At 42.1% G+C, this 27,253-nt stretch overlaps 1 protein-coding gene across 1 annotated transcript in view; it reads right to left on the reverse strand.

Moving 5' to 3' along the window:
* sobpa (sine oculis binding protein homolog (Drosophila) a) overlaps positions 1 to 27,253 on the reverse strand; it is a 59,959-nt gene that overhangs the window by 22,043 nt on the left and 10,663 nt on the right. Inside the window, exons 2-4 of the mRNA XM_030759101.1 lie at positions 19,632 to 19,752; positions 18,064 to 18,273; positions 12,757 to 12,908 (exon numbers count right to left, since the gene is read on the reverse strand). Of these exons, the coding sequence (XP_030614961.1) occupies positions 12,757 to 12,908; positions 18,064 to 18,273; positions 19,632 to 19,752 (483 nt within the window). The remainder of the gene's footprint in view (positions 1 to 12,756; positions 12,909 to 18,063; positions 18,274 to 19,631; positions 19,753 to 27,253) is intronic.

The following is a 27,253-nucleotide window of genomic DNA, read 5'->3' on the forward strand; positions in this document are numbered from 1 at the left end:
TGCCCCGCAGCTGTGTCAGGCAGGCCTCAAGGCTTCGTAACTGCTAGACACTTTTACACACTTCATCACACACACAAAATTTCCACAAGGAGATACATTCATGCACGCACAAGGAGCAGTTATATGCACGCACACGCGTGCCCACACACCCCCACGTCTCTCCCGCGTGCGTGCCCTCCTCGGCAGGCGATGGAGATGCAAAAGCAAATTGCCGGAGCAGGGAGGCAACCACGGGGCTGTGTGTGGAGAGGAGCAGACGTGCGTGTGTTTGAGGTAATGTGACATTTCTGGGCTGACATGAAGCGGCACTCTGCCCCCTCGTGCCTGGAGGGAGCTCCCAGGGAAAGACACTGATGGAGGTCTGGGGTCTCTGGGGGGAGGGTGGGGGGATTTCATGGTGTGAACAAAAAGCCTCGCACTGCGGCAGAAACGACCTGTATGACACAAACTGGAGGCTTCCTCGCTACCTGCTTCATGCTTTTATGAATGCTGTGGCTCTTGTGCATGCAATTTTGCTGCTTTTGTACAACTCGTAAAAATAACGAAGCTATATATACAAAAAAAGATAATCACTGCAAACCTGAATAAGTTAATTTATATATTTTAATTTGTACGTATTAGGTGACTTATTCTTCACTTAAGTCTTCCCTTTTTATTCTATTATCTATCTAATAAAACTTAAACATCACCCTGCACGCGCCTGTGTCTACAGACCTCATGATGGGCATCAACGAAGCACAACCTAACTAACATACCAGCAAACACAATGTAACATACATTTCAGTGTGACACAAACATGCAATCATCCCTGGCCTTTTTTTATCAGTTGAGTTTGGTCCCTGTTTGATTTTATTAATATTATTTTTTGTGTTTCTATGTTCATGTTTTCCTCGTATTTCCAGCGCTCCCCTGTCTTTGCCTTCCTCTTTCCTCTCTCTGAGTTAGTGCCTTTGTCTTCCTTATTTCCACTTTCTGTTTTATTTTGGTAATTGCTTTTCCTCACACGTTTCCTGTAACTTAACTTCCTGTTGTCTGTTCCTGTTCCGGTTGTCTGCCTATGTGAGCCCTGTGATTGTCTGGTGACCTCTCCGTCCAGGGTGCAGGGTGGACAGGGCTCCAGCTCTCCTACACACCTAAAAGGGATCGGTGGTTAAGAAAATTGTTGGATGACAGTGGTCCTCATCCCCTGATTTCCAAAACAATTTTGTCTGACATGTTTTCACTGGCACTGAATGCATATTTACCAGATGATTATTTTTGGGAGCATAACTGACTGCTGTTGTGTATCAAAGTGAACACTCTTTAGATGCTGACTTCAAGATCGTAAGGAAAATTATACTTTTTAAAGAAAATGAGCACTTTCTTATGTATTCTGAGGGGAAAATATGTTCACGCATCATAATAAACTACACTAAACAGAAAAAAAATGCAGAAAATGTAGCAAAACATGTAGCCTATCAGTCCTAAAAACACCTCAAACTTTAGAAACAAAAAGAAAAAATTGACCTACTAAGTGCAATAATATACTTCAGTAACAAAACAGAGCTGGGAATCACTGTATTCTGGCTTCTCTTTTTGTTACCACACATCCTTACTATCACTTTATTGACAACTGGGCCAAAGCAACTGATACAAACAGTAACGCAGCTTAAAGCTGCCATACAGGTCATTCCTCCTCATGCTTAAAATCCATGACCGCTGGTGTCGGGGTCGTAACTACTTTCTTGTTTCTCTCTGATCAAAGTAACTCATTACAAAACTCATTACATTACTTTTGCAGCAGTCCGCAACATAGCCTGAGACGCACTGTAACATAATTGTCCACTAACAATACAAACCTTATGCTACAGTCCCACACACTGGCACAAATCCTTATCCTAATAAGGAAACGCACATGGTCTTTCTTTCAGTGATTGGGTGTGAACACAAAGCCAAAGGCAGAGTTGGTGAAAACCTGCTCAAAGAGCACGTAACAGAAAAATCACTACGATAAAAACAGTCTCAGGTGGAAATGAAGTCGCTGCTTTTGTTACCTGTGAACATCGGGCTTTGTACAGGAAAAATACACATTTGATGTTGTTTTATTTTTAAATGTACCATTTATGCAGGTAACTGAAAAACTAACAATATTATTGTGATTAGTAACATTGATTATTTTACTTCAATGCTTTCTATCATTTCTCACTAACACAATAACACTGAGAACAACAGAAATAAGTACAGTAAAAGTATACTTTTAAATGGGCTTACTTAATCCATTTAATAGTTCATGGTATTTAAAAAACATTAAGTTTAAGGTTTAAACTAAGATTCAGTTCCTTTAAAATAGGTTAAACTGTATCAATAGGTCTACACATACGGAATTATCCATCTTTTTTCAAGCATGCATGCAAATATTTATTTACAAAGCAATCAAAATTAAAAGAACAAGAGGCAGCATTACAAACTACGGCCCAGCTGGCTGTTTTCTTGAGGGAGCGCAAGCTGAGAAACTCAAAGCCAGCTGAGGAGGAAAAAAAAATCAGATTGTTGCTATTACAACAGCAACAAGCAACATTTCATCACAGTTGATGCCACAGTAATGCATTTGTTACAGCTTCCTACATTCAGAATCCAGCCCTAAATGATTTGTGGACAACGCAGAGCACGCTCTCATTCCACCTTTTTTTTTTCCCTCTTTTTTGCCGCCGAGCTTCACGCGCACAGAGCGTAATCCATCACTGCTAATTGCCTAACTTAATCTTGGCACTGTGTCCAATGAGTAAGCATGTTTATCGGCGTATGTGTGGGTGTCAGATAAAGTAGGAAAACATACAGCTGCGTGTAAACGTGTGACAGTTAAGCAGCTTTTACTCCAGCTGAAACTCCACCCTTAATTCTAATTTAATCCTCTAAACTGTCCAAGATAGGGGCCGAAAACTCAGTGAACTTTCCCCTCGGTTGGTATATTTCCACTCAAATGTCATTTTCTGCAGTGTACACCATGCAAACCGGCATAATGTGCACACGGGGAAAGGGCTAAGTCGCAGTGAATTACCAAACAAGAAAAAGAGCCAAGTGGTGCTTCTGAATCAATAGTAGATGGTCAAAAAGAGAATGAAAGTGAGCAGGCAGTGTGAGGTGACAGACAGAATAATTGAGTGGTGCAAGCAGGAAGGAAGCTGCACCTTCCATACAAACTAATCCAGGAGCTTAAGGCACACAGTAAACAGGAACACATAAGTGATTAGCACGAGTTAAACTATCAATCATCTTTCGCCACACTCAAACAGGCACTACAGAATGTGGAGTTACGCAGAGATGTGAGAAAGTAGCAGCCATAGTCACCCTAGGAGGGGATTGGGTTTCATGGATGAGGCAGCTGAAGATATTTCATGCAACATAATGCCAGAGCTGCTGCCCACCCCCTGCATCCCCCTCTCCTTCCCCCACATCTCCTCACCTCCAGCCAAAGCACACGTAGACATAAGATACTTTTTTTCCCCAGCCATGACATTTTTTTTTTAAAAGCATGAAAAAAAAAGCCTGGAGGCTGTGTTGTTGTGGCCAACCTTGTGGGTGCATGAGAAAAGAAACACATGGGTATCATTTACACAAATGACCTGCGTGAATGAGTAAGAGCCAGACAAAATATAGAATCTGAGCTGCTGTGGTAGCGCAGGCCTTTTCCCAACATGTCTGACTGGCTGATAACAGACTGTATGTATATAAATGAACATATTACCATAAACTATTCATGATGTCTACTAAACTATGTATGACATAACTGACTATATTTGTACATTCCTGCCCGGCTGGTGCAAAGAAACAATAAAGGAACTCTGTTCAACACAAATCCTGAACTGTGACATGCAAAGTTTTGGACTTATGATAATATCCATAAATCAGCATTCATAAACTATACTAGAAAAGCTAGCCGGCTAAACAAGCACCATACTTTTTGTTTTGCTTATTAGTAGGCAAGTACTCATGGAAAAACCTGAGCCTAGAGTGTGTATGGCGTTTTGCTCTGCTATGTGTCACTTCTTAAAAACACACAAGCCAAGGCAGAACTGGCTCTGCATTTGTGCCGGGATTGCATTGGTGGTAAATAAGTATTAAGGGTCATAAAGTAGTGCTGAGTGATCACCTTTAACCTATGATGGCATATTTTTATCCTGATTTGAGAGGTCTCTTCCAGAATTACAAAGCCCTCATCGGTAGGGCGCGAGGGTTCAATGACTGGTTTGATGAGGGTGAAAATTATGCGACAAGATCTCAACCCAAAAAAAATGCCTGATATTGGATTGACAGCACTTCAGTAGAATTCCCAAAACTTGGATGATAAATGCCAATGTGCACTGATGCTGCTCTGCAGGCATGTGGTGGTGCAACACCTTACTAAGGCACTGTATCATATATTTTACCCACAAAATGCAAATAAATAAACAACTAAAAATGCCAAACTGGGCAAAAAAGTCTAGGTTTTTTTTTTAATCATTTGTTGGAAGTTTGCTTTTAAAGGCTCATTGCATTAAAAATGTTGGGGATGCGTGAAAGGGAATACAGAAAAGATCTGGCTTGCTGGGATTTAAATGGGTGATTCAGTTGGTCAAGGTCCTACCACCTGGCTGCAGGGTTGCCCCAACTGATTTTAGCTAGTCTTCACAACTAGTTTTCCTTTTCAGTATATTGTACACCAAGTTTTTAGGGTTGTTTTTTTTTTTTTGTATTTTTCTTTAATCTCATTGGGAGCTTTAAATGTTCCTGATTTAATAAGTTACATCAGTTAACTAAATAAATAAAAACACAGAGTCTGGGTTTAAAGGCTATGCAAAATTTGTTATGGACAGATTTTAAGCTCAAAGTTGGATAATAAAATTTGGCAGAAATGGGCTTCCATAGAAAAACATACCTTTAATTCTCAATAGAGGCCCATGTGCTTTGTTAGGCTTAAGTGGTACACTTAATTAAGTGTTATTGCATCAAGCACCTGAGGTAATGAAGTGTTTTTGAAGAAGCAGCTGACTGATTGTACTGATGAATCATTTTGCAGCTGAGGGGTAAAAATGTACAATATTAATGTATAATAGCATTGTTATTATAATCAAAGGTATGCTGAAGCATCAACAGAACAACAGGCTGACTGTGTGAGAATTCACAAAGTGAAAGATTTTTTTTTTCCCCCCCCAAGACTAATATTATCCCTAGCTTCGCTTTGAGTTTAAAAGTCTGAACTTTTCTAGAACTAATACTTGCATGAGGAGCTGTCATCGCACTCACACAACATGCTTTGAAAATTTCTGTCAGAAGTCTGGAACAGGTTAATGGGGAGAGCAGGCAGAGAAGTGGAAAGAATATTGCTGCTTCTTTGTATTTGTTCTCAACACACATCACAATATAGTTCAGCTCTGCTTTGTGCAAAAATGTCATTGATGAGGTCAGAACATAATGCAGAGCTCATTAGTCTTGTATATTGCATATTTAAAATGTAAATAGGCAATATCTACAAAATCTACACTGATCTGCGCATCCACAATTTTGGATAAAGCCAGATTCCAAATTGTTTCATTCTGTCGACATATTGGAGTCAAAGGAGTGGATTTGGAACATCTCTTCTCATTACTCCATGAATCAGAAAATAAGGTTGAAAATTTCAGGGAAAAATAAATAAATTTCCATCATATTTTGGAATAAATCTAATCTCCAAATGATATACTCCCAAAACAGGAATGGTTTTACAGGTGGAGGCCACTGACATTTTTCCCTCCTCATCTTTTCTGACTGTTTTTCTCTAGTTTTGGCTAGGGTCACTGTCACTACTGGTGGCATGAGGCCATACCTGGACCCTACAGAGGTTGCACAGGTAGTCCAACTCCTCCAGGATGGCACATCAATACGTTCCACTGCCAGAAGGTTTGCTGTGTCTCCCAGCACAGTCTGATCATGGAGGAGATTTCAGGATGCAGGCAGTTACTCTAGGAGAGCTGGACAGGGCCGTAGAATGTCCTTAACCCATCAGCGGGATCGGTATCTGCTCCTTTGTGCAAGGAGGAACAGGATGAGCACTGCCAGAGCTGCAAAATGATGTCCAGCAGGCCACTGGTGTGAATGCCTCTGACTAAACAATCAACAGACTTCACGAGAGTGACCTGAGGGCCCGACATCTTCTAGTGGGCCCTATGCTCACTGCGCGGCACTGTGGAGCCTGACTGGCATTTGCCATGGAATACCAGAATTGGCAGGTCCACCACTGCCACCCTGTGCTTTTCACAGATGAGAGCAGATTCACCCCGAGCACATGTGCCAGATGTGAAAGGGTCTGGAGAAGAATGTGCTGCTTGTAATATTGTTCAGCATGACCAGTTTGGTGGTGGGTCAAAGATGGCCTGGGGATGCACAGACCTCTACAGGCTAGGGAACGGCACCCTGACTGCCATGGGGTACTGGGATGAAATCCATCGTCAGATCCTACACTGGTACAATGGGTCCTGGGTTCCTCCTGGTGCACGATGCCCAGCCTCATGTGGCGAGAATATGCAGCAGAGATCTGACGTGTTTTCAAAGTGTTCAATTAATTTTTTGAGCAATGTATGAATAAACCCTTTGTAAAAATCCTCAAAATATAAATCAGAATAAAACTAAAGAGGTGGGTGGATGTAACTGAAAATTTCTGGTTTAGAATAAGAGACAAAGATAGAATATTTATTTTTAAATTCCATAAATGTTTATTGTAAGTTGCTCTTAAATACTTATTTTAAGAGGTTGATCTTTTAGTTTTGCAACATTTCTGAGATTTTTATGTTTAAAGCAACCACGCTAAACTCACTGGACACTTTATTAGGTACACCTTGCTTGAACGGGGTTGGACCCCCTTTTGTTTTTAGAACTGCCCTAATTCTTCATGGCCAGATTCAACAAGGTGCTGGAAACATTCCTCAGAGATTTTGGTCCATGTTCACATGCCAGCATCACACCATAGGATCTCTAGGTCCACTAGATCCCAAAGGTGCTCTACTGAATTGAAATCTGGTGACTGTGGAGGCCATTTGAGAACTAAGAACTTGTTGTCATATTCAAGAAACCAGTTTGAGATGATTTGAGCTTTGTGACATAATGTGTTATCCTGCTGGAAGCAGCCATCAGGAGATGGGTACACTGTGGTCATAAGGAGATGGACATGTCCAGCAACAATACTCAGGTAGGCTGTGGTGTTTAAATGATGCTCAGTTAGTACTAAGGGGCCCAAAGTGCTCCAAGAAAATACTCCCCACACCCACTTAAACCACCATCACATCCCACCACTGATTACAGGAAGGATGGATCCACACTTTCAGGTTTTTTATGCCAAAATTTGATCCTACCATCCCAATGACATGGCAGAAATCAAGACTCATCAGACCAGGCAACGTTTTTCCAGTCTTATATTGTCCAAAGTTGGTGAGTCTGTGTGAATTGTAGCCTCAGTTTCCTACTCTTAGTTGACAGGAGTGGCACCTGGTACGGTCTTCTGCTGCTGTAGCCCATCATCTGCTTCAAAGTTCAACACGTTGTGCATTCAGAGATGCTCTTCTGCATAACGTGGTTGTAACCAGTGGTTATATGAGTTACTGTTCCCTTCCTCTCAGCTCAAAGCAGTCTGGCCATTCTCCTCTGACCTCTGCCATCAACAAGGCATTTTCACCCAGAGGACTCACTGGATGTTTTCTCTTTCTCAGACTATTCTCTGTAAAGTAGAGAGATAGATGTGGGGGGAAAAAAAATCCCAGCAGATCAGGAGTTTCTGAAATACTAGACAAGCCAGTCTGGCGCCAAAATTCATGCCACTTAAATCACCTTCCTTCCCCATTCTGATGTTCGGTTTGAACTTCAGCAGGTCATCTTGACCATGTCTACATACCTAAATGCATTGAGTTGCTGCTGCATGATTGGCTATTTAAATTAACAACAGGTGTAGCTAACAAACTAGCTGGCGAATGTATATTAGTGATCAAAATGATTTTATGATCTCATTATATTTTATACACGAGTGCTTTTGATTTAAATGGCTCCATTTGTTTATCTTACCTATACTGTTTCCTTTATCCATGATGGAAATTCTAAAACGTTCTAATGCAGCGACTATGATTTTCACTCTTTTTTATGCAAAAAGGAGTTAGTCATCTCTGTCAATTAAGCTGTTTTTAACATCACTTTGGGCATTAATTATCTCCCTCAAGGGCTGCCTCTGCAGCAGTAGATATTTCTACTCTAATTTTCTGTTGGCCACAGTGCACTGCAAAACATTACAATGTAGTGATTGGTTTTTGTTAACTGATATATTTCCTCAATAATAAATTACCCCATACAACTTTCCAGTATCCAGCCACACCAATGGGCCAAATCCTTTAAAAAAAAAAAACTGTTAAAATTCATAAGAGAAATACACTGAAAAATTCATTGTAGGAATCGTTTCACACCAGCACACATAACTATAAAACTGGGGTCATAAATGGCTCCACTTGGTCACTCAAAGGTTACATATGCAAATGTGATTTAATCTCATTAAACATGTACTAATTTGCATAAATCTCCAAAGTGTAAAATAAAGGCCTAAATGTGTAATTTGGACATATTCTTTCAAGTAGTCTGACAGAGGAATCACAAAAATGGACCAGTACCTACAGAAAAGAAGCGGTTAGGTGTGTGTAAACTATTTACTAATAACTCTGCTACTTTGATGTATATGTAAATTTTACATTTATGTATAATTTCACACAAGGCCCACTCCCACTGATTCATAGCAGGGAGCTTTCCTCACATCAGCCTCGCATTTGATGTCGTGTTTACAGCCTCCCTGATTGAGCTCTGATTGATATGAAGCTTCCTCGCCTACTTTGCTGTGTACCACATGACACAGACCCGTACAGTACGTGCTGGTTTTTATGACCTCCTCTGGAGCTCAGAGATCAAAATAAAACCAGTTCAAAAGCAGCGTTTTGATCTGATATAAAGATTCATAGCTTTTGCAACTGTCACATATCCTCCTACAAGGATTCACCACGTCAGACTCCTTGACATCAACAGAATCAACATTCAGTACAATGAAAACTACACTTGCTATGAAAGTAAATGAGCTGAAGTGTCAAAGGTAAAAAATTAAAAACATACAACAGTACAGTAGATGTAAGGTTCAACTTGATTGTCATGCTTTGGGGAAAATGTGTCAGAAAAAAAAAAAAGAAATTGAATCTCACTAACTGAAATGAAGAGACGTACTCTAAGTGCTCCCCTATGGTTCCTGCTTCAGTGCAGTGCTTGAAGAGTGATTATGTTTGAATGACTTTAGGACAGACAAGCAGGAGAGTAAAACATCATACTCACGGTATAATTCCTTATAAATCCCAGCTTTGGTACAAGAGAGAAAGGAGAGTGTTTAACTACAGTAACTGGGAGGGAAATGGGAACACAACAACAACTTTTGATATTTGCTAATGTGCTAATGTAGCTAAAAATTAAAAAGCTTTAATTTTTACTTTTAGGTTGATATAGTGAAACTTAGACAGATAAAACTCCTTCTCACATTAAGCAGAATATGGTGTGTTAAGAAGATAAAAGGCTTGCCAGGTAATGTTCCAGTTTTTGGGAACCACAGATACTCCCAACCATAAAACAGATACATAATGACAGATTTTGAGTGTAAATAGTATCAACATATTAGTCCTCATTTCCAGGAAAACGGAAAAATGTTTATTCCCCAACTAGTTGGCAAGTGGTTGCTAGAGGTTGCTGTTTGTTGCATGGAGAAATTGGTTGCAAAAAGGGTGCTGCACCAAAATCACCCTTGCTTTGGTCATTACCATGATCTGCATAAAAGATGCCAACATGTCTGTAAATACTCGCCATTTCTCTTCAGGCTGTAAAACTTGAAAAAGTGCAGTGCAAACCGGAAACAAAGAATATTTGTTGCAGTGAAGTAAAATGTTGGCTGCAACCAGGACAGTTCAAATGGGACAACCGAAGGTGAATGTTCTCCGTTTCTGGTTTGCGTCACACTTTCACTACCACTTGCCAAGTAGTTTGCAGACAAGTCAGCAAACTACGGGCAACCGTAGTGACCTGATAGTGACCAAAGCAATCAAAAGGAGGTTTTCAGTGCAGCATCGTATAGCTCTTTGCAACAGTTCACCTAGCAACTGCCAGCAACCATCAGCAACCACCTGCCAACTGGTCAAGGAATACACATTTCTCCCTAGAAACCGTTGGTCACCAAAGGGTCACTCTAGGGGGCTATAGCATTCAATTTCACAGTGACTGCTTGCAACTTCAAGTGACCACTCGCAACTGGTTGGGAAATACACATTTTTTCCCCCCCATGACCAGTGGTTGCTGGATGGTTGCTGACCATTCTCTCTCTGTTGTCTAATAATAATTCCCGAGTTGACTCAAACTCAAGAGTTTACCTTTTCAGCTAAATTTGGAAATTGTGTAATGTTTTTGGACCTCCATTTCAAGTATGACAGATTTTTACCATGTGCAAAAAATTAAATTTTTTATTTTTTTTGCCCTCAAATAAAAGTACCTACACTGAAGTTCTCATATTCATGCAACAGCAAAACCAAACGAGGATATTCCCAACTTTGGGAATAATTCAGTGTGCCTTATCTCATCTTAGTTGCAGAAACGTCTGTCACTCTGTCACCTAAGGTTTTAGAGCAAGCTAAATAGCTGTTTAACATTTGTCTCATTCCCAGCTTGTCAGATACTGATGCCTGATTAGGATCCACGCATCGCATTTTGATACTCTGGGTACCACTTCATCTAAAATTTTCAACATGTAGAGTAGTCCCTGGCACCACATCCAAAGGTAATCTGCTATTTTGTAACTTTTGCAAGATTTGGTGCTCACAAATATATTTTCCATGGTGTAGTGCTTTACATGCAAAAGAGGGACTAGACACGTAAAATATATATAAAGTACCAGTCAAAAGTTCGGACACACCTTCTAATTCAATGTTTTTTTTATTATTTAAAAATTGTCTGCATTGTAAATTAATACTAAAGTCATCCAAACTATGATGAAACTAAATTATTTAGTAAACAAAAAAGTGTTAAACAAACCAGAATATGTTTTATATTTCAGATTCTTCAAAGCAGGCACCTCCTCCTTAGATGACAGCTTTGCACATCTTGGCATTTTCTCAGTCAGCTTTATGAGGCAGTCACCTGGAACGGCTTTCAGCTGACACGTGCGCCTGTCCAGAGTTCATTTCTTCAGTTGTGTTGTGAAGAGGTAGAGTTGGTATACAGTGAATAGCCCTATTTCAGTAATGTTCTAATCAATATTATGACAAACACTACTCAAGTAAGAAATGAATGTCAATCTGAAATACTTCAAGAACTTTGAAAGTATCCTCAAGTTCAGTCGCAAAGACCGTCAAATGTTATTATGAAACTGGCTCTCATCAGGACCGACCCAGGAAAGGAAGACCAAGAGCTGCCTCTGTTGCACAGGATAAGTTCATCAGAGTTACCAGCCTCAGAAACCGCAAGTTAACAGCACCGCAGATGAGAGCCCACCTAAATGCACCACCTAAAGTTCAAGTAGCACACACATCTCAACATCAACGGTTCAGAGAAGACTGTGTGAATCTAGACTTCATGGTAAAATTGCTGCAAAGAAACACTGTTGGTGAGTTATTCAAAATCCAAGGCACACTTAACCAGCACGGCTATCACAGCATTCTGGAGGGACATGCCATCCCATCTGGTTTGTGCTTAGTGGGACCATCACTTGTTTATCAACAGGACAATGACCCCAAACACACCTCCAGGCTATGTAAGGGCTATTTGACCAAGAAAGATGGAGTTTTGCGTCAGATGACCTGGCCTTCACAATCACCTGATCTAAACCCAGCTGAGATGGTTTGGGATGAGTTGGACTGCAGAGTGAAGGTAAAGCAGCCAACAAGTGCTCAGCACCTCTGGGAACTCCTTCAAGACTGCTGGAAAACCATTTCAGGTGATGACCTCATGAAGCTCTTTGAGAGACCCCAGAGTGTGCAAAGCTTTAATGCCTACTTTGAAGAATCTAAAATCTAAAACATATTTTGGTTTGTTTAACATGTTTAAGTTTACTACATGATTCATTATGTGTGCCTTCGTGGTCTGGATGACTTCAGTATTAATGTACAATGTAGGGAAAAAAAAGACACCTTCTCATTCATAAAAATATTGAATGAGATGGTGTGTCCAAACTTTTGACTGGTACTGTATAAATAAATATAATCTAAATAAAATGGATGGAATTGAATTGAATTATATCAACCTGCACCGTCATTCGGTATGCCAACCAGCCTGCCTTCGTGGTCAGTTGTTTTACTTCACCATTAGGAAAAAAGGTTGTCTGGAAAATGAACCTAAAGGGGAACCTGGTACCCTGACCAAGCGTCAGTATAGCTGGGAGTGGAAAGCGTGGATTAGACTCGGCTAGCTGTTTCTGGTTTTGGAATAGGCTGCCTCACACAGACAAGAGAAGTAGTTGCATATTTCCTAAAACCTCCATCTGATGCTTTAAGTGTTAGTACATTCGCAGATGATGAACACAATTTAACCAATTCACGCTACTCTCAGTAACTGTTCCCATCACGGTAACAATTGCAGCCCTATTAGGATGTTTTTGGATATGCCACTTTCTTCTCGGGACCTCACCAGCAGATTTGTGACACAATCCCCCTGCAAAGTCTCTAAAATATGTCATATTAAAGAGTCAAGCTGTTGACAAGGAAGGGATTTTACCTTGTTTCTCTTAAAATAGGCTCTGCGGCAGGCGGCGAAGCACTTCTCACTGCAGAAGCTCTTCAGCTCACTCCCCATGCTCAGAGAATAGCGCTTGACGCCGACCTTCTGGCACCAGGCGCACATGATCTGCACATTGGATGCATCCTCGTCTAGAGAGAAAAAGAATTAATGAAATGAGCATGATGATGGGCTGTTTACACCACAGGCCTTTATAATGCTCTTATTCTATGTCCAATAAAATAACCTTGTGGTACAAATCTTAATCTTTGTAATCAAAGTGAGCCTGATACTGATTATAGTATATCCTATATGCAAGGTAAAAAGTGCATGGCAGGGGAAAAGTATGCAACTAGACGTATTAAACACACAAACCAAAAATGCATTAATTCGACTGATGAAGCCCAGCTGCTCGGCTGGATAAAATGTTTCAAGACTCAAGCCACAAAACCACTGCAGGATTTATAGTGAAGTCCTGCCATGGATAAATGTAGTCATAGTGGATGAGCCTGGGATATGGGAAAATGCCTGTTTATGGCTGTGCCTTGTGGGTATTAGAGAGCCTGGAGGGACAAAAGCATGTTCTGTTCTCTCGGTAAGGTGTATCTTCTTGATGGTTTTGTGCCATAAAAGGTGTCAGTTCGTTTCACAGAAAGGGAACATTTGAGTTAAAAGTTTTCTGTGTTACACAAGCCTGATTTCTACCTTCTCTGTAAAAACACTAAAACTTAATGTGAAACCACACTTTATGTTTTTTGTTTTTTTTATTCCCAAATTATTCATGATGAGGGCACTTTGAGGGCAGAGGAAAGGAAGAAAAAGAACAAAATTAAAAAACATGAGGGGAAAAAAAACTGAATACATAAACAAATTTAGCCCACAAGGACAGCCGCTGTGATAAACATATATTCACATTACAGGCTCACAACAACACTAAGGTTATGGTGTTTTTGCAAAGACTGGAGTTATAGGATGTCTGCTAACTGGTAAATAAACGAGCACACTTAGGCCATATCCACACTGATATGTTTTCATTTTAAAATGTGTAGTGTTTCAAGTCTAAATTGGAAGAAACTGAGACTTCTGGGAAACTTTTGGAAACGATGGAAACACCCACATTAGATGCCTAGATGAGTCCCTCCCTGATTAGTCATGTCCGTCTCACATGACCCCTTTTCTGACCTATTATTATGACTTATGGTTTTGTTTTAGAGCTGTGTGACCTCTAGCGACTGTGTGCATAATTAGGTGGAAATTATATCTATAGGTCACAACACCCAAGCTGGACTTACCCGGCAGAAGTATGTATGTGAGAATGCAAATGTCTAACACGTTTGAAATTGACATCACCTGGTCTTTAACCCGCCAGCTCCGTAGCACATAGTCAGTATAATGGATTGTGCCATTGTGCAAACAGCACAGTACTTTCACCACTACTGAGTGGGCGTTGTGTGTGCTGCCTACTGTATGCTGTCCAAGCAGAAACCTGAGAAACAAAGCCAACATGGAGGTGTAGCTCCTCTAATGGCCTCTTGAGGCTGGCACCAGAAGTGAGTCGATCTTTATAGACTCCCAACCTTATAGGAGAAATAAACATGCTTACAGCCTGGTACAAAAGGCTATTTTGACCTCTATGGATAGTTTCACTGTCTGTAACTGTATTTTTTTTTTTATAATTCATGAATCTGGATGTTAGGGGTCCCAGCAGTGAGCTGTCACTGACCGGATGCTGCTAGGACTCACCGCTGCTAATTCGAGTCACTGAAGTGGACCACTCGCCACAGTCTATTTTAGTTTTCCTCACCCTCACCTGTATTCTAATGTGGACACTCTAAGCCTTTTCATCAAAAAAAAAACTTTTTTAAATGGTATTTTATCATGTTACTACTCCCTGCATGAAGCGGGCTTAGTATGAATGGTCATATGATATGGAATGGCATTTTTTAGCTTACTGACCTCTCAAAGTGCTGATGTTAAAATTTTAGGTGTTTTATTTATTTATTTTTCATTTTCAGTTCAGAAACCAAACCAACCAAAGTGGTTCTATATACTCTGAAGCCTGTTAGAATATTTATTATTTATTGGTGTTGTCAATGTAACATTTATGAGCTTTAACTAATGTCGTTCAGCCCTTAAAAATGAAACCACAGTGTTAACAATAATATTGTAACGTATTTTTTCTTTAAATGACATTAATACAAACAATATTCCAAGTGTGCAAACGCACAAAGACTCGGCTCTGTGATGTGTCTTACAGCATCTTGGACAGCAGGATCTAAGTGTGAGCAGTGATGGTCAGATTAGGACTGATCTTTTCACACAGGCTGCTCCGCTCTATCGGCCCATCACAGCAGCTGCACCACCGGTTGCAAATCATTTCTTCAGAGATGCCCTTCATAAAAAGCTTCATAACTGCAGGATGTCACAGACAGCAGTTCTGATGCACAACTGCAATTCAACACGTTGACATAAGAAGCTGTGGCTCTCCCCTTTGTAAGGAATTCTGATGTAGATGATCAGGCAGGTGTTTGACACTCAGTTGGAAAATCTCTAAGATCTTTGAGTCGCTTGTAAAATCTGATACTTGAATCTTTTTAATTTCTCTTTTATTTAGTTAGCGGTAGTTTTTACGCTGGAACAGCAGTTGTATAATTGAATTACATATAATGTAATTCAATGTAAGTATCATGTAATTACAGTTGGGTAGACGGTCCGGGTTCAAATCCACCTTGGCCCGGGCCTTTCTGTGTGTAGTTTGCATGTTCTTCCCATGTTTGTGTGGGTTTCCTCCAGGTACTCCGGTTTCCTCCCACAGTCCACAGACATGCAGTTACTGGGGTTAGGTTCATTGGTGATTCTAAATTGCCCATAGGTGTGAATATGTGTGTGAACACCTGCCTGGTGTATTATTTTAAGTAAATGCATGTAAGTGTGTGGATTAGGCCACAATTTATTGCCCTACCACAATTTATGACTTTTCTAGTGGGGCAATAAGCTACAGTAAGAAATGGTGAGCTCTATTTGCACTTAGTCTAAGATATAAAAAACAGTAAATCCTGAGCTAATCTGTCTCTTAAAGGGGACCAGCTATGGTAATTTCTGGGTGTTGTTATTCTTGGACTCTACTGGGTAGGTTTGCATAATTCATAGTTCAAAATAGTCCTCGTTTATCTCATACAGGTCCTCGGAGCAACTTCTGAGTTCATTCTCCGGCTGAAGCAGGCTGATTTAGCTCCTTTCCCATTAGGGCCAACTTTCTGCTGATTGGCTGCCCCTTGCAAACTGAAGGGTTTGAACAGCTGGTAAGTGGAGCTACTGTGTTCACAGTTCAAACGTTCACATTAGAGACATCACCTCTCTACGACATCATTTAGATGCAAGCGTAGTAATAAAATCTGTCTTAAATGGAGGGTTAAGAGCTGTCTGAAGCCTCAGCACTTTGGCCATGTTTAATGTGAGTATTGAGCACTGTTACAGTATATATATGACAGAAAATAAGGAAAAAACAAACAGTAAAGATGCATCTGACCCCCCCCCTCACACTCCCCTTTTAATTCTCGAGAAATCATGTCTATGACAACAACAAATTTATTCCCTTGTTTAACCGTGAATGTAATTGTATTGCGTGCAGCTGCTGCGTTGCTGTGTGGTCAACAAATTATTTTAACAGACCCTCAGTGACAGTGAAATGCCTCTTCTGCGGTAAACTGTGACTGCTGATGATGAGCTGCGGGCTTTTAGTGCTGCCACTGCTGAAATGAGAGAGATCCTCCGAGATTCCCTCCAGTATCTCCCAATTATCACATTATGACTATACGCGGGTGTGAGGGCGAAAAAATGCAGGCCCATTAGTCTTTCACCTCTGTTCACCTCCCTATCGCACGCTGGCCAGGCTTTTCACCTCTTGTGGAGCTTAATGGATCTACAGGGCCATCAGATTTTAAGTAAAGACTAACTCACAATTAAAGGAATAACTCCCTGGGGCCCTAAAGACAGCATAGCAGACCCAACATGCATATTTCATGGCTTAGCTTCCCCTCTGCTCTCATTCCTATACTCTCGCTGCCTTTTTGTGTCTATCTGGATTGCTGCCCACTGCAGTGATAAGAGAAAAAAGACAAAATATCTTAACTCTAAGCTGAGTGAGTGGGTAGATCAGGGTTTGTACGTCGCTCGAAAAAATGCATGCGCCACAGCATAATGATCAGGATCGAAGGCCAATATGAAATCACAACATCTTTCACAGCATCTCAACATTTTCACACAAAGAGACATCTTGAGGTGGAGTTGTTTTTGCCTTCCCACATTCTGGCACCTCCTAACAAGCTCATCTGAAAACACTCACATCTGCATGAGCAGGGAAAAAAAAACATGCCAGTAATTATGCAGCCTCCGTACTAAATGCCACCGTCATTCGCCGTACCTGCACCTCAAAAGGTCCTTTGTCGGATTTTGCGGGGGCACATGAATAATTCAGTGTATGTGTGGAGGTGGAGGGTGGGGGAGTTGAGGGAGGTGTTGGCCGGGTGGTTAGTTGGTGCTGGTGGGCTTTAAGTGGGACCGCACCATCTGTTTCCCCGCCTAGGCAGGGACAGCGGGGACTCCTCTTGGGCGATGCCAAGGAGGCTCGCTCCCTCCGCCGGGGCGTACCAGCCTCCTGTCCACAGCAGACGCAAGGGATAATGAAGCCCTCTGTCTGGCCGAGGAACCTGGACATTTCCTCAGAGACTTGATGGGGTAATATTGACACTTGGGCAGGTGGAGAAAAACAAGGTGTACAGCAGGTAGCTAGCTCATTAGTCGCCTGCCTCTGCCTGATATGGAGGCTTTCAGGCCATTGCAAAAACTCAAACTTTCAAAACTGCATAAACACTGAGTTTTCATGCCTACTGCTGGAGAATCAGCATTTAGGCATCTTCAGTGCAATCTAGCCTGTCTGGAGAGCAGATGCGGTTTAAACCTATGACATTTCTTCTCTCTGACTGGAGAAAAACTGTTTTGTGTGTATGTGTGTGTGTTTGCATTCAAGCATTTGGGTGAATTTATTAGCAATCAGTGACGGGCTGAAAATGACCTTGATCTTTTTGCAATTTTAATGTGTAACCTTCCTCGTAACATAAAAGCACAATGTAGCTTTCTACACGGGCTCTGATGTGGGCAGGTGTGTCAGTTTTGAAACTGTTTTTTTTTTTCCAGAAGGTATCACGTTTTACCGCTCTTTAAAAATCAAGGACATCCATAAGTCTAAACTACTTTTCAATTAATCTGCTGCATTAATCTCTCCAAAATGGCATCAGTGCTCTGTACCTGCGGGGGGCTTGATCAGTGGCGGGGGGATCATGGGGACTATGATGGGCAGGCTGCCATGCTCCTTGGTGCTGGGCGTGGAGGTGGACGGCGTGGTGGAGGTCTCTGTGAGTCCATTCCTGGAGGCTGGCAAGGATTGAGAGCTGTTGGCTCGATCTGGAGAGACTTCACTGTTCTCTGTTGAAGCTGGGATTTTTGGCAACGAGTTTTCTAGATGGGAAAAGTTAAGTAAAATAAAGCGTTTACTGACCAACTAATGAGCAGCATTTGCTGAGTGTAAAAGCCTAAGATATTCCTAAATTTTCACCCAATAGTTTTCACCAAAGAACAAGCACAAATACTAAAAGCTGTTTGGGTTTTGACGTGGTTAAAAGGCAGACATCTTTGAAACCCTAGGTATTTCTCAATAATAACTAGAGAAAGTTAAAGTTGAATCAATCAATAATTTTACATTTGAAAAAATACAACCAACAACCAACCAACTGACTTTCCAATCCCCCCTCAGCTTAATCTCCTGTAGCATCATTCAGCTCATTGTTTTTATTGTACATGTGACCAAACTTTAATATTTGGTTCAGTGTTGCTTCTCTCATTCAGGCTGCAGCAAGCAGCAACCAGAACAAGCTCCAGTAAACCTAAAGTGCACGGCCTGCACAGCACCAAACCACAATTAAATTTTTGCAAAGATTATCCAGCTCTCAGCACATGTAGCAGATTAAAAGCTAATGGAGTACAAAAGATTTGTCAAATACATATCCAGAAAACTTTGAAGGAGTTTAAGCATCTTGTAGATGTGCTAACAAAGTGGCAATGAGGAAAAATGTTGCCAAAGTGGAAGTGCCGGAAATTGCAGTTCCTCTAGTGGCCACTTGAGGCTGACTCCAAAAATGAGTCAATCCTCATAGGATGGCATGCTGAAATGTTTGATTTCAAAGCAGCAATAAACATGTTAAGAACCTGGACAAACTTTATATAGGCTAAAGTTAGGGGCATAGCCACCTTGAGCGACAGGTGAAGACACTAGCTGTCTGCTCGCCTCACTGAACTAGACCTCTCAGCCTTGGTGCTATTTGTAGAATTTCTGACAAATAATATAGTAGTAATAGTACCGTAGTACTATATTACCATCAATTAGCAGGTTCTCAGGGTCTGCTGATGCACAGTACAGTCACCAGTGTAGCATATGGATGCAGCTTACACACTTCTTGGTTGTGTTAGCTGACAACTCAGCACTCCACCCTCACATGTCCAGATATACTCACTGCCAACCCCAGAAAAGCAGAATGGCAATGGAAATAAAGCCAAAGTAGAGTATTCAGAATGGGACCTCAAAAACTGGAGAATACGTCCATCTTTTATATTCAGGCTATATTGATAAGATGCATGAGCTACACCATCTTCAAACTAGAAAGGACAAAAACTAAAATGTATAAATCTGCTAATAAAAGTTACATGTTAACACGCAAACAACATGCCTTTGACATGTGTCGTGATGTGATATTTACACTACCTTCACCTTGTGGAAAAGGAGGAAGGTAAGCTATAAAAATACCACTAAAGCTGTATACCTTTGAGGACAGAGATGTGTTGTGGCGTCTCCCCAATTTCCAGGCTGTCAGAGTCTCTCAGCTCCACCTTGTCGTAACCGTACCAGCCCAGCAGCTCATTCATGGTGTTCTCTGCAAAACTCTGCAACACAAAGGGAAGGAACAAAGCTCTTTATATAGGAACAGTCAGGCTTAAAAAATAACTGTCCGCCTGCTTTAATTATACACAGTGATACAATACTAATGAGCAGAGATATAGTAAAAGTCAAATAATAGCAAGTTAAAGGTCAGAAACTTTTTAAAAAATACATTTTCACATGAAATATTAATGTTACCAGAGCTGGAACAAGAGGAAGATAAATGAGGTTTGAGGTCATTTGTTACAAACGCTAATGCAGTAATCTGGTATTTTGTTGCATTTTTTTTGTGCCTCTCTTGAGACCTTGACTCGCTCTTTAGATTTGTCCACATTTCTTCAGCTAATTAAGGAGAGACATTGTGATCCCACTCAAAATTTAACTCTGTGTCAAGAGAAAAACTGCAATGTAGAGTTTTCCCTGCATGTCCTCTTCATAAGTATAGGTCAACCTAATTGGGGCAAACTCCTTCCCAAACGCTGCAGTGTGCATCCAGCTGAACTAATAGCCCCTATCACTGCACAATAAAAGAGGAGAATCTTATCACAGTGTAATAAAGAAAATGGGAACCCTATCACAGAATGCTAAACAGCATAGAAAATGTATCAATTTACAGTAACAGGAACAGTGCAGTACAGTAAAGACACAGTAACAGCAGAGATAAAGGACTGATGCCTCCCTGCATCACTTAAAGAACACTAATTTATTCGGTTATGTCATTCAATGCTGAGAAACCCCAAAATAAGTCTTCTATGGAGAGACAAACATCACATTGGCTCAACCAACCCAGTCCCACATCAAAAAAATGACTGCGTACTTTCTTGGCTTATTGTTTTAACCTATTCACCTGCATCAGCACTGGTGTGGCTGCATTAAGAGGCAGACTGGGTTAAACAAGGATATCTGCAGTGGCAATTTCCCAAGCTTATTCAGCCTGGTAAATTAATTTGTAAATTGAAAATCACTGTGGTGGTGGGGTGTGGTTTGTGGCTCAGCTGCAGAAGAGGGGTGCCGCAGCGGGTTCAGGGATGGCGTCAGGAGAGGCTGGCCGGCACAGCTGGCTGACATGATTTAATTGTGTCCCCTCTATATATGTGGAGTAGCGTGCTGGGAGGAGACAGAAGGAGGTTGGAATCAGCAGCAGAGGTATGAGCGAGCTGAGCTAGCCGGCACCCCATGTATAAGCAGTGAAACAGTGTATGATAAATAAATGAAAAAAAACCACAAGTGCATAAGTTGAGTGTCCCAGTGTGTGTGTGTTGGGGCTGCCATAAGCAGAGTCTGTGTTTACACTGGCGCCCAACTTGGCCCTACACAGAGATGTCGGAGCCACAGACAATGCAGGCACCGGGGCGGATGGCGGCAAAGCTGGTAGCGATGCACAGGGAGCAGGCGGTGGTGCAGCATCAGGAGCTGGAGACGTTGCAAGCCCAGTGCCACACTCAAGTTTTGGAAAATCTGGTAGCTCAGGTCTGGGTCTGTGGCTCAACCGCTGCTGCCCGTCCCGACCCTTTCCATCACGCTGCGCAAGATGGAGGAGGCGGACTATCCACAGTCCTCCCTGTACATATTTAGAGCCACGACGGAGGTGTGCAAGTGGCCAGAGTCTGAGTGTGTGGTGCAGCTGCTGCCCTTGGTGTCTGGAGAGGTGCAGACAGTGGTACTGAGTCTGCCCCTGGCTTTGAGGGACAGCTTCGATCGTGTCCAGCGAGCAGTGTTAGACCAGCTCGGGCTCTCTCCAGTGAACCACTGACGTTGTTTCCGCAGCTTGTGGATGGCAGTGAGGGATCGGCCCTTCACATATGCCCACACATATCGCTGCATGCCCCTGCAGCCATCTGCGGACAGATGGCTGCAGCTGGGACTGGTGGAAGGGGAACAACGGCTGCTAGAACTGGTGGTCTTGGAGCAGTTCATTGAGGGGCTCCCAGCGGGGATGCCACTGATCGGGGAGCCTGAATGCGGTCGTCACATTGGTGGAAAATCACATTGCGGCGTGGAAAGCATCAGAGAGCCATCCAGTCCTGGTGCTGAGGAGGAAGCCTCAGCACTGCTCTTAGGACCCTGGCTTTGTCCATGGAGCAAACACTGGTAACCCCATCAACTAACCTCCCATGTACTCTACCTCTTCAGATGTCAGCAGCTATGGGTACTGCTTCCCACCCACAGGAAGCCGGGCTAACGCCGGGGCAGAAGTATTGGAAGTGTGGGTAGCTGGTGTACTTCCATAGTGAGTGTCCACTGATGGCGGAGGGACTGGCTGTCCAAGTTGCCGGCCTTCCGACACCTTCACCCAGGGACGTACAGTACAGTGTTCCGGTAAGACGCAGAGGGGGTACACACCAAGCTCTAGTGGACTTGTTCATCAAACCCTGGTTCAACCCAGGGCACTGTTGGAAGTGGAATGGGTGTTGTGTACATGGTGACATTCACAAATGTCCTATGGTCTAGTGGAAATTAGACACAAGGGCAAAAAGTATAGAGTTAAAGCTGCAGTTAGCTCCTGCCTTGCACGCCCTTTCATTCTGGGGATGGATTGACCTGGGTTTAATAAACTGGTGGGACTGTTGAGATTTGTGCTGTGCTCAGTGGTGACGCAAATTTGTCCAACACTGCTGCCAGAGATGGGGAGCCTCAGGAGACCCTGCCAGCTCCCGTGATTCACTCCATGGAAGATTATCCACTAGAGCAGTCTTGCGATGACACGCTACGCTCAGCCTTAGATCAAGTGATAAAAATTGATGGTCACATGGTGCGCCCTGAGGCAGTGCATACCCATATTTTGTATTGATTAGTGACAGACAGTATCAAGTGAGTCGTGACACTCACACCAGAGAGGAACACACCCAGTTGTTGGTGCCTAAAAGCTGTCGAGAATTAATTTTCCAGGCGGCTCATTATAACCCAATGGCTAGGCATGTGAGATATGAGAAAACATATCTCAAATTATAGCCCGATTCTATCTGCTGGGCATATTGGGGGATGTATGCCAGTGGTGTGCGTCCTGTCTGAAATGCCAGTTAGTGAACCAGCTGGCCATTCCAAAAGTGCCATTGCACCCGTTACCATTAGTGGAGGTCCCATTTGAGCGCATTGGCTGCTCCTGGACCAGTTGGGCACTGCTTGCTTTTTTACAACACTGGATTTGCCCAAGGGCTACTGGCAGATTCCCTTGTCTCCAGAGTCTAAGGTGCCTTTCTCCACTCTGTACAGGTTGCACCAATTTGTCACCCTTCCTTTTGGGTTGTTTGGAGCCCCGGCCACTTTCCAGTGTCTCGTGGACAGGATGCTGTGTCTGCACAGTGCATACACTGCTGCCTACCTGGATGATGTTATTATCCACAGTAACACCTGGACGGAGCATGTGCAGCAGGTGACCGCAGTGCTGGAGTCTGTGAGGCAGGCAGGGCTCATGGCCAACCCAAAGAAGTGTGCAGTTGGACAGAGGGAGGTACAGTATCTGGGGTACCACTTGGGAGGTGGCCAGGTGTGCATTTTTTTCAGGTAGAAAAAAACAACTCTCCGAACTTTGTGGAGCTGACCAGCCCCTTAACTGACCTTTCCCAGAAGGGTGTTCTGGATCTGGTCCAGTGGATAGAGAAGTGCCAGGCCGTGTTTGACCAAGTGAAACGGGTTCTCTGTGGGGAACCACTGCTCCACACTCATAACTATTTCCTCCCTTTTGTTCTGCAAATTGATGCTTTGAACAGGGGGCTGGGAGCCATTCTCTATCAGCAGGTAAGTGGGGTTGACTGCCCAATTGTCTACATCTGCTGGAAGCTGCTAGAGAGGGAAACTCGCTGCAGCACGGTGGAGAAAGAGTGCTTGGCCATCTGATGGGCAGTTGACTCTCTCTACTATTATCTCCTGAGACGTTCATTCACTCTCTGCTTGGACCATGCTACGCTGCAGTGGCGCCATCGCATGAAAAATGTGCAGTCGAGGCACGAGCAAGCCGAGCTAGCCCCAAGTACCCCAGGTATAAGCAGTGGAATATCCATTCATCTATCCATCCATTTTTTCTGCTTATCCTTTTCAAGGTTGTGCGTGTATGTGTGCGTCTGTGTGTGTGTGTGTGTGTGGGAGGCGGGGGGGGGGGGGGGGGGGGGGGGGGGGGCTATCCTTGCTAGCAGTGGAACTATGTATGATTAATAAAAGACACCCACATGTGCATAAGCTGAGTGTCCCAGCGTGTGTGTCGGGGCTCCCGTAAAGAGAGTCTGTGTTTACAACCACCAAAAGCATTGCTTCTCCTTCCTTTTTACTCTGCACATACACATGAATGCAAATACACAAGTATTCACTGGACTGTCTTTGGACTGACAGTAGCCAGACAAAAAGTTTTAACCTATCACCCTGACCTAGGTGGCAGTGACCTACCTGTGTTCATTCATCCATGGCATGAATGTTAAAGTCACAGCATTTTAACCCAGGAAGTTGGGGTTTGTGCCCTCTGTACTACCTTTTTCCTTTTTATTTTTCCTTTTTTTGTTATCGGATGCTGTTTTACACACGCTTTGGTTAGATTAGGACAAACCCATGTTTTGGGATCAAATATACACCTTTTTAGGTGAATACAACACATACAAACTCATTAATAAATAACATTTTAAAGCTGGGATGGCACAGTGTTGCTGTGGTTAGCTCTGTCACCGCACAGCAAGAAGGTCCAAGCCGGGGCTTTTCTGTGCGGAGTTTGCACGTTGTCCACATGCTTGTGTGGGCTCTCTCCGGGTACTCCGGCTTCCTCTCATGGTTAGGTTTGGTGAGCATCCACACCTATGGTTTTCTGTGTTAGCCCTGTGACAGGTTGACGACCTGTCCATGGTGTACCCTGCTTCTTGCCCCATGACAGCTGGGATAGGTTTGCTTTTTTTGTTTTTTTCAGATTTGAATAGTTTTGGTCCTTAGTATGAGAGTACAAAGACTGCCAAAGGACACGTTTACCATTCTCTTTCATGTTGAGAAGTAGATGAGAAGATCAATATCAGCTTTATTTATTTATCAGCTGTTTTAATATAAATCTGTGGTCCATTTACTCTGGAAACCAGAGCTGGAATGATTTTACATCCAAGCTGATCACATGCAGGCTCTCTTGCCAGGTTAACATTGCTAGAAATACCAGTCAATAACAACACATTACAGGGTATTCACAAACACAAACACTGCAGTAACACGAGCCTTCAATGAGGAAGAAAGTCTAATAAACAATAAATGTTGCCAATTTGACAATTTGCCTACCTTAGCACACAGAATGTAAGCAGCTGGGCAACAGGTAGTCCGGCTCTGCTTTAAGGCAACCTAAAGCTCTAGAGGTCAAATATACTGCAGTATATTTGAGTAATCTACAATAAAATTCTAAAATCAAAAGGTTTGCATTTATTAATATTATATGGAAAAATGTCTCTTGGCTAGATGCAGTGCAGGTGACTTGTGCTCATTTCTACCTCCATGGTTTTAATTTGGGACTCTGCTTGAGTTGTTTTACATGTTAAGCAACTAAAAAAAGATATTGTTGCCTCATATTGGCCCTTTATGCATTCCATTATTAAATCCAGAAACAAGCCGTTTTAGCTCTGGTCTCTGAAAGCCCACTTTCTTTGGATTGGCTGCCCTTCACCTGGCTTCCATAAACAGAACCCATTGTTTATAAGCCCCGCCTTCTCATGTTATGGATGACCACAGAAAGGAACCTGTGCAAAGCTGATGTCAGAGAAGATGGACAAATCAAGTATATAGAGCAGTGTGAAGCAAATTTATTACTTTTACATACACTGACCTTAGTATTTGAAACTCTGGCCACATCTAATATGACAATCTAACATTGAAACAATACACACACGCACATACATATATGCACACATATGACAGTAAGGAAAAGCATCATAGGTCTCCTTTAGTGCTCTCATTAACACTTGGAAAGAAAGCAACTGCTACCCAAAAAGGCCAAAGTCTCCTATAAGTCTTTTTAAACATTTAACTGGTAAATACTACACATAAATATTGAAGTACACAGACTACTCATGACAATAGGGATTTTCCATGTATTCGCACATCACTGCAAGGAAACAATCCCAGTGCGGGACAAACAAACTAAGTTAATTAACTGACACTTCTCAATTAATGTCCTGTCCAGTAAACATCTGTCATGTCTTGTGACAGACTGCCACCTGAGTTGCTTTAAAAGTCACCACAGGCACAGCAAAATGAGGCGCAATTCAGGGAGTGTGAATGCGAATATAAAAAACTCGATGCAGGTGAAACATTAAAAAGTACTTTCCTCCATAACATCCTCTCACAACACAAAAAAACACTATACTCAAAACAAAATCATAACCCGGCTAATGCATACAGCCCATTATCACCACGCACCTCTCAGCTGGAATGTTCCCAGAAGCGTCTGATCGCTGAACCGTAAACTATTGTAAATGGTTCAGCTTTCAAACATGGCTGAAAATGTTCTTTCTTTGGAAACAGACTTCAGCAGTGACCGAGGATGAATCAGCCGTAATTATTTGTACTTGGCTATAAAATATTAGTCACAGGTCACTAAACTGTCAGCTTAGAGGAAACTCCGGCTCTCTGAAGGGACTTTTTTTTTTTCCTGATTTGAAGGATAATTTATTCAAATGTTCTCATAACAATAAAAATACTTTAAGATAAAAGTCGAACATACTTTACAACACATTGCCACATGCTCCCAGTCAAACAGAGGTGCCAGTTCATTATTTTATGGTCAGTTGCACTTTTTTCATACAGGCGTTGCTCATCAGTCACTACAGCAAGCAGTTAAATGTCAATTACAAACAGCTCCTGTCGATATGACACAGCTAGAGTGATCATGTCAGGGTGGATCAGTGCCACCCAGCACATCTGACTCTCACAGCCAGCATAAACTGCACAGTGCATTGTGTGCATTTGTTACCAAAATGAACTGGTAACTGGTGCAATTAGTGCATTTAACTTAAGTTTATTTTCTTATGGGGTAACTGTACATTAAATAAATTTTATATTGTGGTTATTAAAGAAGCACAATTTAAAAAGAGCGTTCTCAAAAGCTTTTGCAGATAAGCAAATGCAGAATGCTGCATTTAAAAAAGGGGGGGGGGTAAAAAATGGGTGAAATTAATTAAAAGAAAAACTAAGATAGAAGAAAACCCTCCATAGTGTCAGCATAATTAATAAATGCCGTTAAAGGAATAAAAGCAATTATACTAGAAAAAAAATACACAAATGATTTAAAAATGAGAGACGATAAAAGACGAGTGAAAGAGATCATCAGGTTCAAGCTTTAAAAATGCATTTTGAGAAGTGAACTGAAGGAAGTCACTGAGCCTCAGGCAGGTCGTTCGAAAAGCTGAAGCACCTGATGGCAAATGCAAGGTCACCTCTAGATTTGGAAAGGTCGGGAGGGGCGGCCCCCGAAGATTTAATAATCTGTACTTTATTTTTCTAAGTGCAGAATACAAAGACTTGTAGGAATATTAATGTTTAAGTTCAAAGTAG

The sequence above is a fragment of the Archocentrus centrarchus genome, chromosome 22, assembly GCF_007364275.1.
Source record: "Archocentrus centrarchus isolate MPI-CPG fArcCen1 chromosome 22, fArcCen1, whole genome shotgun sequence".
In the NCBI taxonomy this organism is placed as follows: domain Eukaryota; kingdom Metazoa; phylum Chordata; class Actinopteri; order Cichliformes; family Cichlidae; genus Archocentrus; species Archocentrus centrarchus.